This window comes from Meriones unguiculatus, chromosome 10 (assembly GCF_030254825.1).
Source record: "Meriones unguiculatus strain TT.TT164.6M chromosome 10, Bangor_MerUng_6.1, whole genome shotgun sequence".
NCBI classification, from domain to species: Eukaryota; Metazoa; Chordata; class Mammalia; order Rodentia; family Muridae; genus Meriones; species Meriones unguiculatus.
In genome coordinates this window covers 43618389-43630961 of record NC_083358.1, presented here as the reverse complement: position 1 = coordinate 43630961, position 12573 = coordinate 43618389, and the positions used below count along the sequence as shown (strand labels likewise).

Sequence of the window (12573 nt, the reverse complement as noted above, 5' to 3'; positions counted from 1 at the left end):
GAGCTGGTCCTGGCTCTAGAAGGTACTCTGCCATTTGAGACCAAGGCACAGAAAGGCTAGGGTCATACAGTCACACAGAAAGTAAAAGTGGCCACTGATGAACAGTGGTCTTGAGGAAATGGCTCTTGAGCTGTGTGACCTGGGCCACAGCCTAGTTCCAGTGCATCTTAGAGCCATAGTGCCAGATGGAAGGATGTACTAAGGAAGGCCACTCTCTCCTGTGCCCATCTTAGGTGTGGTCAAGGTTGTCTTCATTCTCTACAACAACCTGGGCCTCTTCTTGTCCACGGAGAATGCCACAGTGAAGCTGGCAGGTGAGGCAGGGACCAGTGGCCCTGGAGGTGCCTCCCTGGTGGTCAACTCACAGGTCATTGCAGCATCCATCAATAAGGAATCGAGCCGCGTCTTCCTAATGGACCCTGTCATCTTTACTGTGGCCCACTTGGAGGTGAGCCCAGGTGTAGCCCTCCCTCCCTCCTCAGTGGTCCCATCATCCTCTGTCCCTGGACTACATACACCCCACCATGTGTTCACCCACACGAGAGTAAGTTTCAGCTCTCGTGCTTCAGCTTGGACCATACGCCCCATAGAGCTGGTGGTCACCTCGGACCCCAGACACTTCCTTCATGCTCATCACTGTCCCTGTAGCCGGTGTGAGGGCAAGAACAGGACTTGTAGTCTTGACACTCTGTCCACCACTATACAACAGGCCAAGAACCACTTCAATGCAAACTGCTCCTTCTGGAACTACTCAGAGCGCTCCATGCTGGGCTACTGGTCAACCCAAGGCTGCCGCCTGGTGGAGTCCAATAAGACCCATACCACATGTGCCTGCAGCCACCTCACCAACTTCGCAGTGCTCATGGCTCACCGAGAGATTGTAAGCTGGCCAGCGCTCTGCTGCTCCGGGCGGGCCTGCTGGCCTGGCTTTGCATGGCATCCTAGAGCGCATACAGCATGGGCGATGCCTATGGTGGCCAGCTCATGGGCATGGGGGTCCACCAGTCTTGCCTGGGGCATGAGGCCTTGCATCTGGCTCCCTCTGGCCCTGAGGCACTCTGGAGAAGCAAGTTGATGTCACATTTGTCATCTCTCCACAAGCCTTCCAGAGCATGAGGAAGTGAGCCTGCACAGGGGTGGGGGCCAGCTTGGTGGCTGGGTGGGCAGCACTGGAGGGCCTTGTGGCCCACAGCCTTGCCTGGGTCCTTACCTTCCGCTGGCACCTGACTGAGCCCTGAGTGCACCCTCTCCTGTCCCCTAGTACCAGGGCCGTATCAATGAGCTGCTGCTGTCGGTCATCACCTGGGTTGGCATCGTCATCTCACTGGTCTGTCTGGCTATCTGCATCTCCACCTTCTGCTTCCTGCGGGGCCTGCAGACAGACCGCAACACCATCCACAAGAACCTGTGCATCAACCTCTTCCTCGCGGAGCTGCTCTTCCTGGTTGGGATAGACAAGACTCAATATGAGGTGAGGTAGACTTGGGGCCAAAGCTGGGCAGCAGGAGGGGCCGCGGCGGGTGGAGCAGCCAACTCACTGAGCTGCTCTTGTAGGTCGCCTGCCCTATCTTTGCTGGCCTGCTGCACTACTTCTTCCTGGCCGCCTTCTCCTGGCTGTGCCTCGAGGGCGTACACCTCTACCTGCTGCTGGTGGAGGTGTTTGAGAGCGAGTACTCGCGGACCAAGTACTATTACCTGGGCGGCTACTGCTTTCCGGCCCTGGTGGTAGGCATTGCAGCAGCCATTGACTACCGGAGCTATGGCACTGAGAAGGCGTGAGTACCACTGTTGTCCCTGCGGTCTTCGTCTGGCTGACCCTGGAGTAGCTGGCTTTCCTTGAGCCAGGGCTGGGGTGGCTGGCCTGTCAGGCATCTCTCCACTCTGGTTGTGTTTCTCTTTAGCTGCTGGCTGAGGGTGGATAACTACTTCATCTGGAGCTTCATTGGGCCCGTCTCCTTTGTCATTGTGGTGAGTGGTACTCCAAGTACTGGAGCTCTTTTCATTCAGGCTGATCTTTTTGACCCTAAGCCCAGGGCCCCTTGCCAGCTTTGCAAGGCACTAATGTAAAAACTGTCAGAACCAAGCAGAGGGGCCAGGGCATGGCTCAGTAATGAACACTTGCCCATGATGCAAAAGGCCCCAGGTTCTTTCTTTAATACCACACACACACACACACACCTGAATAGCAGCTAAAAAGACCAGGATGACCAAGTCCATGGTCCCCAGCACTGAGGCCAGTGTACCCACAGCTGTGGCCCAAGCCCCTGTTTATGCCAAACCGTGACCCTTGGCCTCACTATAGTGATACAAATCACTGACTGCAGGTGGTGGGCATCATGGTGCCACATGGTCCCCTGTGGGCAGAGAAGCACTGAGAAGGGGTTGGGGCAGACTAAGCGCCCTTTCCTGTCCTCCTGTCCAGGTGAACCTGGTGTTCCTCATGGTGACCCTGCACAAGATGATCCGAAGCTCTTCAGTGCTCAAGCCTGACTCCAGCCGCCTTGACAACATCAAGTGAGCCGCTGGCCCTGGGCACCTCCCAGGCTTCCCTGAGACACTGCTTGTTACTGTGCCGTCCAGGGGGGTGTCCACATGAGGGCATTGTGCGTGGTATGGCCTGACTTAGCAGGGCCAGAAAGTGCAACAGTCCATCCAGCCTGTGTTTTCAGGCCCGTGGCTGCACATTCAGTGTGAGTCTGTTTGAGGGCACCTTGAAAAATGGGCCACAAAGGGTGTTTGAGTGGTCTGGAAATTGGACAAAATAATGAGGTTGGCAGGGAACAACCCTCCACTGATCAACCCTCAGGCCTCCTTAGGGCCTGCTCAACCTTAGGCTAGGTCTTTCAGACGGCACCGGAGGCCTTGGGGTGGGTTGTCTTCCTTGGGGAGCACTATGACTGCCTGTCCCCCTGGCCACCAGGTCCTGGGCGCTGGGTGCCATTGCGCTGCTCTTCCTGCTGGGCCTCACTTGGGCTTTTGGCCTCCTCTTCATCAACAAGGAGTCAGTAGTCATGGCCTATCTCTTCACCACCTTCAACGCCTTCCAGGGGGTCTTCATCTTTGTCTTTCACTGCGCCTTACAGAAAAAGGTGAGGTGGCAAAGCTCTCCTCAGGCACTTTCTGGATTATTAGGATAGGGAGGCTGGGAGGAAGGGACTAAGGCATTCGTGGTATGCCACCTGCTTTCTGTGGAACATCTGCATCTGGTAAGGGTCAGGTGGGAGTATTCAGCCAGAGGTAAAGAAGATCCTAGAAATAAAACAAGACATAGGGGCACAGCTCAGAAGAGTGGCAGGATGGAACAGATTCAGCTATGGGTGCTCTTGTGGCCCTGTTGGACAGTGAGGCCTAGCCATGGGTGACAGAACTGGGAGCCACAGTATAAAGATTCCTACCTTCATCTAGCTTCTAGGGCAGTGTGCACACTTGGCGTACATACATGCATGCAGGCAAAACATCCATTTGCATAAATTTTTTTCCTTAAAAATACAGAAGGGAGAAGATTTTCTTTCAAAGTCAAAGTGTAAATAAAAACACGAGGGCTGAGGGTGTACCTGAGCTGGCAGAGTGCTTGCCTAGCATAGGTGAAGTCTGGGCTCCTTTCCCAGTGTCACATGAATTGCACACAGCGGTGCATGCCTAGAGTTCTAGTCTGGGTGGAGGGGAAGGAAGATAAGGAGATCACGCGCTCCTACGCCTGGCATATAGTACATGTTTCTTAAAGATGTGTTAAGTTGGAGAATGAAAAAGAATGATGGTGGGGAAAAGTTTGTGCCCAGAAAATAGCCTGAATAGCTGGCCACAGGGGACAGATGACAAGTTTTGGTGGCCTGCCAACCACTAAAATAAGAGGTCAGTCTTTGGACCTGTGAAGCAGCCAATTTTGAGTGACCAGTCACAAAAGAGGTGGGTGTCCACTGCCAGCTGATTGTCACCTCTTTCACAGGTGCACAAGGAGTACAGCAAGTGCCTGCGTCACTCCTACTGCTGCATCCGCTCCCCGCCTGGGGGCACTCACGGCTCCCTTAAGACCTCAGCCATGCGAAGTAACACCCGATACTATACAGGGACCCAGGTACCCGGGCAGGGAAGGCATGTCCACCAGGTCTCTCTGGGGCCAAGAGGCAGGAGTGCTCTGCCAGAATCTCAGAAAGATTCTGGAGGGCAGGGTGGCCCTAGAGATCCCCTCATGTTTGGGCTGTGTCCCCAGAGCCGAATCCGGAGGATGTGGAATGATACCGTGAGGAAACAGACAGAGTCCTCTTTTATGGCGGGTGATATCAACAGCACCCCCACCCTGAACCGAGGTGAGATCTCCCCTGGCCCTGGTTCCTTTATCAGAAGCTTCTTGCCCCAGTTCTCTGGGCTGCCTTGTAACTTTCTACCCTTCCCTTGGGCAGGTACCATGGGGAACCACCTACTGACCAACCCCGTGCTCCAGCCCCGAGGAGGCACTAGCCCATACAATACACTCATTGCAGAGTCTGTGGGCTTCAATCCCTCCTCGCCCCCCGTCTTCAACTCCCCAGGTGAGGACACTTAGGCTGCCTGGATGCCGGGGAAGAACAGAGTCCCAGGTTGGGAGGCCCCAAGGGCAAGTCCTGAGGGGCCTCTGCTTAGCTCATTCTTGTCTTCTCTTTTGTGGGCTGGCGTTTGCAGGAAGCTACAGGGAACCCAGTAAGTACCACTGTTTCCTGGAAGCACTTCCGTGGGGTGGAGGGGGTGGGGGGTGCGGGGTGCCAAGTAGCCTCTCATAGGGACTATAAACTTGGAGTACTGCTACCCACAGGCTCTGTTGTGCATCCTCAGGGAATGAAAGTGAATGATCCAAGCCTAGGACTAAGCCTAGTGTATCTGCCTATATAGGCCTCTACTTGCTGAAGTTCTGAAGCTTAACTAAAGAGGGGAGCTTGGGGAATTGGTCCTTAGGCACACCCTCATCAGTCTGCTGCTAGTCAGCAGACCTCACTGCAGGTGAGGAAGAGGGAAGTGAGAACAGAGGCTCTGGGGCAGATCTCTCAGCTCCCTTTGCCTACCAGGCCCATCCTGATTGCCCCCTCTCCCCTGCAGAGCACCCCTTGGGAGGCCGGGAAGCCTGTGGCATGGACACCCTGCCCCTTAATGGCAACTTCAACAACAGCTACTCCTTGCGCAGCGGAGATTTTCCTCCAGGGGATGGGGGTCCTGAGCCACCCCGAGGCCGGAACCTGGCGGATGCTGCCGCCTTTGAGAAGATGATCATCTCAGAGCTGGTGCACAACAACCTCCGGGGGGCCAGTGGAGGCGCCAAAGGGCCTCCACCAGAGCCTCCTGTGCCACCCGTGCCAGGGGTCAGTGAGGACGAGGCCGGTGGGCCCGGGGGTGCTGACCGGGCTGAGATTGAACTTCTCTACAAGGCCTTGGAGGAGCCGCTGCTGCTGCCCCGGGCCCAGTCGGTGCTGTACCAGAGTGACCTGGACGAGTCGGAGAGCTGCACAGCAGAGGATGGGGCCACCAGCCGGCCTCTCTCCTCCCCTCCCGGTCGGGACTCCCTCTATGCCAGCGGGGCCAACCTGCGGGACTCGCCCTCCTACCCGGACAGCAGCCCCGAAGGGCCTAATGAGGCCCTGCCCCCACCCCCACCTGCTCCTCCTGGGCCCCCAGAAATTTACTACACCTCCCGCCCGCCGGCCCTGGTGGCTCGGAATCCCCTACAGGGCTACTACCAGGTGCGGCGGCCTAGCCATGAGGGCTACCTGGCAGCCCCCAGCCTCGAGGGGCCAGGCCCCGATGGGGATGGGCAGATGCAGTTGGTCACTAGTCTCTGAGGGGCCTCGTGGACCAGAGGCCGGAGGCCTGGCCAGGGAGGGAACCCAGGAGGGGCTTTGGTGGGAGCAGAGACTGACGGAGGCAGTGGCTGGTGGGCCACTCTCTGGGTGCCCCTCAGCCCGTGGGCCCCACAGTCCCCTTGGGACTCCGACCTGGGCCCCAGGTGCCAGGGTTAGTAGACAGGGTTTCCACCAGCCACACCCCCCAAACCTCTCTAGGGGAGTGCATTGAGGAGATGCCCCAGGGCCTGGGAGTGAGGGAGCAGCTGGAAGGCTATAACCACCTCCTGAAGCTGCCTGTGGAGAAAGAAAGCAAGGAATAAGGCTTCCCTGGGTCTCCAGGAGTTGCCACTTTTGAGGTGGCCAAAGCCTTGCAGGATCCAGCCTATCAGCTCCTCTCCACCAAAAGGGAGCAGTGGGACAGATGGACAGGATCCTCCCGTGCTACAGTCCTTGCTCCCTGGAGATTGGGTCTTGTACTGCAAGAAAGCCCAGGTCCAGGGAATGGGGCAGTGGGGGCTGGTGGTTAACGGTGGAACTTTCGCTGAAGCTCCTTTCCCCCTTGCTATTGGTCCCTGTCTCCCAAGCAAGCCTGCCCATCAATCCCCAGAGTGCACCCAATGACCCCCTCCCTTGGGGTGACTCCTGATGAAGCACAACTCCCCGAAGGGCCCCTAACCCACTGGGGTGGCCATATTTGGGCAGTTCCCAGTCCTGTGGGCTGGGCTATCTGGGGAGCAGTTTTGGGGTCTGGGGCTCCCTGAGGAGTGGGTCCTGGGTTTGGATCTTTCCCTAGGGGGTCCTCTTGCCCCTCTCTCTTCCTCCCCTATTGCTGTAAATATTTCAACAAAATGGAAAAGGAAAAAAAAGACAAAAAAAAAAAAAGTAAGAAAAAAATCTCATCACTTGAAGCCACCGGGCACCTGCAGCCCAGGCCAGCCCGGACTTTCTCCGGAACAGAGCAGCAGCCAGCCCTGGCAGCCAGGACTTCCTGTGTGTGTACATCCCAGCCGGGGTGGGCAGCGGCCAGAGCAGCTTTTTACACTCCAGAGACAAAACAAATCTAGAAGCAACAGCGAAACAAAGAACCTGTCCTTCCTAGCGCCACTTCTTTCACCTCTGCTGTTCTCCCTGCATCAGTCAGCCCTCCTGGGGTGTGTACCTCACTGCCTGCCCCAGGACCAGAGCCTGTCTCCCCCTGCCCCACTGGCCAGGAGACATCCTCACACCCAAAGATGCTTTTGCCAAGATGGCTGCACTACCCCTTTGAGTTCCTGCTTCTTGTATATCACTTCAGGACTCATGGCAGGCAGGAGGAGGCTGGTGTCCCATCCTGGGAAGGGCAAGGCAAAGAGTAGTGGAGGTCAGACAGTGCTTCCTATAGCTGAGGATGGGATGGCAGTAGTGAGGTCATTTTGTGGAGGTGGGCAAAGGTGAGGTCACTTTCCCTTACCAACCCCACCCCAAGCCCTCTGGCAGGCTTAGGGTGTCGGCCAAGCGCTTCCAGCCCTTTAGCCTGGCCTGCCCTCCCCCAGTTTTTTGGGGGTAGAATAACCCTGCTGCCATCTTCCAGAGGTGACATCACACCTCTGCTGACTTCACCCTGATTCTTCCCTGCCTCCTTCCTCACAAGTGCCATGAGTTCAAGCGTCCTTGGGTCTCAGCTTGCTGCTGCCATCAACTAATTTGGGTTATTGGGGAGGGACTCTAGGAAGGAGCTGAGAAGGAGGTGGACAGGTGGCTGGAAGGATGACCCGTTTTGCTGCTAGAAAGCCCTCTCCCTTCTCGGGAGCTGGGACTGGCTTGTCCCCATTATTGAGGGGGAAAGGGGGCCAGACCAAAGATAATGGTTTGCCCCATGGAGGGGAACAATGTGAGAAGGCAGGGTTTATTCCATCTCTGGTTTTTTCTGGTAGTATGTTCTAACCTCTCTTGCCAGAAGATGAAGGGTGAAGTCTAGATAAGGAAAAGGAGAGAGGGTGGGGATAGTCCCACCAAGCAGGTGTGAAGAGAGCATGAAATGGCTCATAGCCCTTGTGTAATTTCATTCAACCTGTGGCTCGCTGTGGCTATGTGGAGTGGTTGGTCTAGGAGCCAGAGGACTTGACTCAGCCCAGGCCTGAGACCCATCAGATACCAACAAACCAGGAAAAAGAGGTAGGGTGAAGAGCTCCTTGGGGATTGGCAGGCACAGGAGTCCTGTGCCCTCTCTTCTGCACAGCCCTTCTTCAAGTGTGGGCTATGGAGGATTACAGGATGTAGTGTAGTGGGGCCTGTGGTTCCTGCTCCAGCTCCAATCACTAGCACAGGGAGTTAACTCCTAGGCCTCAGAGCTACATGGCAGATCCCTATGTGGGGCTGGATCCACTACAATCCAGCGCAAGCCACCCAGAGAGCCCAGGTGTCCCCTAACTTAACCAGACCTGGTGCCTTGACGCCCCCATCCCAGCGGGGACGGTACAGAGAAGGGTCTTGGTCTCCTCCTACTCCCTTCCTTGGGCTCCTGAATTCATTTGCTCCTAAATCTTGCTCATTCTTTTTCTCTGAAGTTTTTTTTCTTTTGGGTTTCCCTAGCTATCCAACTTATTTCTTTGTGTCCTTTTTGCTGTCTCTGTGTCCCTCTCTCTACTCTCATTCTCAATTTCTCAGTCCATTTGGGCCTCCTCCCTGCTCCCGCCCTCCTAGTCCCTCCCCTCCTTGGTCTCCTTTTCGATATGCCAAACCAATTTTGGGTCGAGTGCATTTAACGAGAATAAAACAAAAGGCTCATAAGAACGTTTCAGAAAAAAACAAAAAGTTTAAAAAAATGTTGAGTCAAAAGTCGAACAATAAAGAAATTAAGATTTCTTGGAATGATGTGAGTACTGTGGTTCAATTGGGGGAACAGAGAAAATGTAGGTTATAGTTATCTCAGTCCCGGGAAGCTATACTTAAACACTCTGAAGTTGGATGACCATGGTATCACAGGCCTATGGCTTCAGCATGTAGGAAGCTGAGGCAAGAGCACTGACCAGTCAAGATCAGCCTGGCCTACACAGTGAAAATAAAATCTCAATAAAATTAAGGGGCTGGGGCGATGGTTCTGTGGTAAAGATCACTTGCTGTTGCAGAGGACCCAGCTTCTGTTCCCAGCACCCATATAGTGGCTCACAACCATCTGTGACTCCAGTTCTAGGCAATCCAGTCCTTCTGATCTCCACAGGCATGCATGTGGTCCACATACTTACATACAAGCAAAACACTCAAACAAAATTTAGAAGAAACAAAAACTCTTTGAACCCTCAGCAGGCACCAGGTACTGATGTGCACAGTGGCATGCTTTCATACTCCTGATCTGCCTGATTTTTTTGAGCAGTCTCCCCTGATCTGCACCCACAATCCAGGGTGTACAGCTAGAGTTAGAATTCAGTTTTACAGATGGATATGCACACATGGGCCACACATACCTAGTTCTCTGCCCTGGCCAGTGTGTCACACTCTCAGAGAAGCCCTGGGCACATAGCCCTAGGCTACAGCCACTCAGTGTGACACAAATTCTAGCTGCCGTCTATATTCTAATGTGGAATAAGGACTCTGATGACTATTCTTGGATGTCAGCTTGACTACATTTGGAATCAACTAAAGCCCAAGGGTGCTGGGTACACCTATGCGGGATTTTTCTTAAAGGGATCATCTGAAGTGGGAAGACTCATCTTAAACCTGGGCCACATTCTCTAGTGGAAACCTATATAAAAGATATGGAAGAAGGAAGCCCTTGCTCTTTGCCTGCTTGTCCTCATTATCACTGGTAAATTCATTCCTTCACTGGCATTAGAGCCTATTTCTTCAGGATTCCAGTGTATTCTGAAGACCATTTGAGACAACCATCCTTGTGGACTGAACAACTATTGGATTATTGGACTTTCGTTCAGGAGACAACCATTGTTGGACTAGCCAGACCACAGCCTGTAAGCCAACAAATATTTTCATATATATATATATATATATATATATATATATATATGCTATTTTTTTCTCTGTTTCTCTAGAGAACCCTGACTAATTGTGGTACCAGGAGTGGTTCTATAAGGATGAATTGTTTAAGTATCTGGAATAGGCTTTCCAATTTGCCGGCACCTAGTTGCTGAAGCCTCTCCTAGAAGCTTGGAGAACAATAAAGATCCCTGGTGGGAACTATTTTACAAACTTAAGGAGACAAATGCATTTAATTATCCTGATTCACCTTTTGTAAGAAGCAATAAATTTAGTGACTATATAAAATTTTGACAGTTTGTGGGGAAATAATTATGCTGGTTGGTTGCACCAAGCATCTCTGGATAAACTGACAAAAATAACGATCTCCATGATAAAATTAACCAACTCTAGCATCAGAGAATATAGTGACAAAAAACAACAATGAACTCAGTGATAAATCTGACACACACAAACATCCTAAAAGTCTCAGAATCAAAGCCCTAGAGCTCAAGTTATGGAAAAACCAAACCTAGGACATCATTATAAGAAAGATGAGGTGACTTGCACAGGCTGGAGAGATGGCTTAGAGGTTAAGAACACTTCCTCTTTACGAGCTCTCTAGAGGTCCCAGGTTCAATTCCCCAACACCCACATGGTAGTTTACAACTACCAGTAGTTAAAGGTCATTAATTGATGAAGACTGGGATCCTGTATCAAGGAATGGGGATGTATGTATGAGAGGACTCTATTGATTTTTTTTTTCTTTTAAGCCAGGCTCAGTGCATGCCTGTAATCACAGAACTTGGGAGACAGAGGCAAGTGGACCTCCATGAGTTCAAGAGCAACCTGGTCTAGAAACCCTGTCTTGAAAAAAAAAAACTATTTTTTCTTTAAAATTTATTTCTTTATTATTTATACAGCACTCTGCCAGCATGTGTGCATTCATGTGTTCTTGTGGAGCTCTAGGAGGAGCTCCTTGCCAGCTGCAGATAGTTTAAATCTGAGGACTCTGGAGAGAGAACAAATGCCAGAGCCCAGAGAGTATGGAGAATGAGAAATAATAAGGCTGCTCCTGCTTCCCCCTCGATGCTCCTGGTTGCTGTTGTGAAACAAGAAGTTGAAGATCTCCTGAAATGAGAACTGGACTGGCTCCAAGGAACCTGACGACCCTAACCAGCCAGGAAGCAGCTAAGAGAACTGCACTCCCTCTCCCACTAACCATTTCTCTCTCCTACGTGGTGTTGGGGTGTTGGAAGGGATTGGGGTGGAGTAGGGAGAAAAAGATATAAGAAATGTAAATAAAAGAGTTTTTAAAAAAAGTATGCCAACAGTGTTCAAGCCCCAGGAACTGGAGTTACAGTTGTGAACTGTCACTGGGGTCCTCTAGAAGAGCAGCCAGTACTCTTAACTTCTGAGCCACCTCACCAGCTCCAGTCTCTCCACTCTTATCAGCAGGTATACCCCAACTATCTGGAGTACTGGCTTGTCAGCCTCCACCTGAGGAAATTGATTCTTGTCTACTAGACCATAAGTGGATTTTCCTAAGGAGATGCCAGGCAAGAGAGTACTGATCAAAGCCCACCTTTAGTTGCCTCTAGACAAGGCTAAGAAACTCCTAGAGGGGAGATAGAAAGTGAAGTCCACAAGGAGACATACTTAGTGAAGCTGGGTGTGGTGGTGCACACCTTTAGTCCCAGCACTCAGTAGGCAGAGACATATGGATCTCTGTGAGTTCAAGCTAGCCTGGTCTCTAAATTGAGTTCCAAGACAGCCAAGGCTACAACAGAGAAACCCTGTTTCGAAACCAAGGGCGGGGAGGGGGAAGAAAGAGTAAAGGATGATAGTGAAAGGAACATAGAACTGGACCAGGCTGGGTTTATTGATGTGCCTACTGAATTTAGACTCTAGGAAGCTTGAAAGTTTAAAAAGATAGGTAGGTAGATAGATAGATCGATAGATAGATAGATAGATAGATAGATAGATAGATAGATAGATAATGTAGCCAAGCAGTGGTAGCGCACACCTTTAATCCAAGCACTCACAGAGGCAGGTGGAGTTCCGTAGTTTGAGGACAACCTACTCTACAGAGCAAATCTAGGACAGACAAGGCTACACAGAGAAACCCTGTCTTGAAAAAATAAAAACAAACAAAAAAGCAGGAGCTTATGGAGGTCAGGTGATTAAAGGAATTCTGGCTGTTCTGACTCACAGCAGGTCGAATGGGTCCCTGAAATCATCCTGTAGTCATTTCCTCAAGTCCAGAATATATTTAAAAGTTGTGTGAATTTATACATTGATTCCTGGACTAGTGCAGTGAGGGCTCTTGTGGTTGAAAAGGCCAAATGGGAGCCATCTGAAATGCCTCTGCTAGAAAACAGTGAACGAAAAACAGCATCACAACTGCAGAAATTAGTGCCACCATCAAGGACTTGAAAGATGCAGGGATGGCAGTTCCTACCACATCTTCCTTTAAGTCTCCTATCTGGTTGGTGGAGAATGACAACTGACTATTGAAAACTTAAGCAATGACTTTAATTGTAGCTGCTGTACCAAATATGGTGTCTTTACTTGAGCAAATGAACACATCTCCTGACACCTGCCCTGCAACCATTGATGTAGCAGATGTGTTTTCTCAGTACCTGTCCATAAGGACACCAGAAGCAATTTGCTTTCAGCTGGCAAGGCTAGCAATATACCTTTACAGTTTTACCTCAAGGATATATTAATCTCCAGCCCTGTTAAAAGGGATCTTTGATCATTAGGCTCTTCCATGGACTATCACATTGGTGCATTATACTGGCAGCATTACGCT

The 12573-nt window shown here is 51.7% G+C and overlaps 1 protein-coding gene across 6 annotated transcripts in view; it reads left to right on the top strand.

The window, feature by feature from the left end:
- The window catches only part of Adgrl1 (adhesion G protein-coupled receptor L1), a 41177-nt gene extending 32517 nt beyond the window's left edge, over positions 1–8660 (top strand). For 5 of the 6 annotated variants that reach the window (XM_021632245.2, XM_060392380.1, XM_021632246.2 and 2 more), the window contains 12 exons: positions 234–448; positions 710–880; positions 1262–1471; positions 1555–1775; positions 1902–1968; positions 2423–2514; positions 2921–3089; positions 3947–4075; positions 4211–4307; positions 4401–4529; positions 4660–4677; positions 5071–8660. In XM_021632245.2, the coding sequence (XP_021487920.1) occupies positions 234–448; positions 710–880; positions 1262–1471; positions 1555–1775; positions 1902–1968; positions 2423–2514; positions 2921–3089; positions 3947–4075; positions 4211–4307; positions 4401–4529; positions 4660–4677; positions 5071–5807 (2255 nt within the window). In that variant the 3' untranslated portion in view covers positions 5808–8660. Of the gene's footprint in view, positions 1–233; positions 449–709; positions 881–1261; positions 1472–1554; positions 1776–1901; positions 1969–2422; positions 2515–2920; positions 3090–3946; positions 4308–4400; positions 4530–4659; positions 4678–5070 lie in introns of all 6 variants that reach the window. The other variant, XM_021632244.2, reaches the window with a different exon arrangement.
- Positions 8661–12573: the final 3913 nt, after the last annotated feature.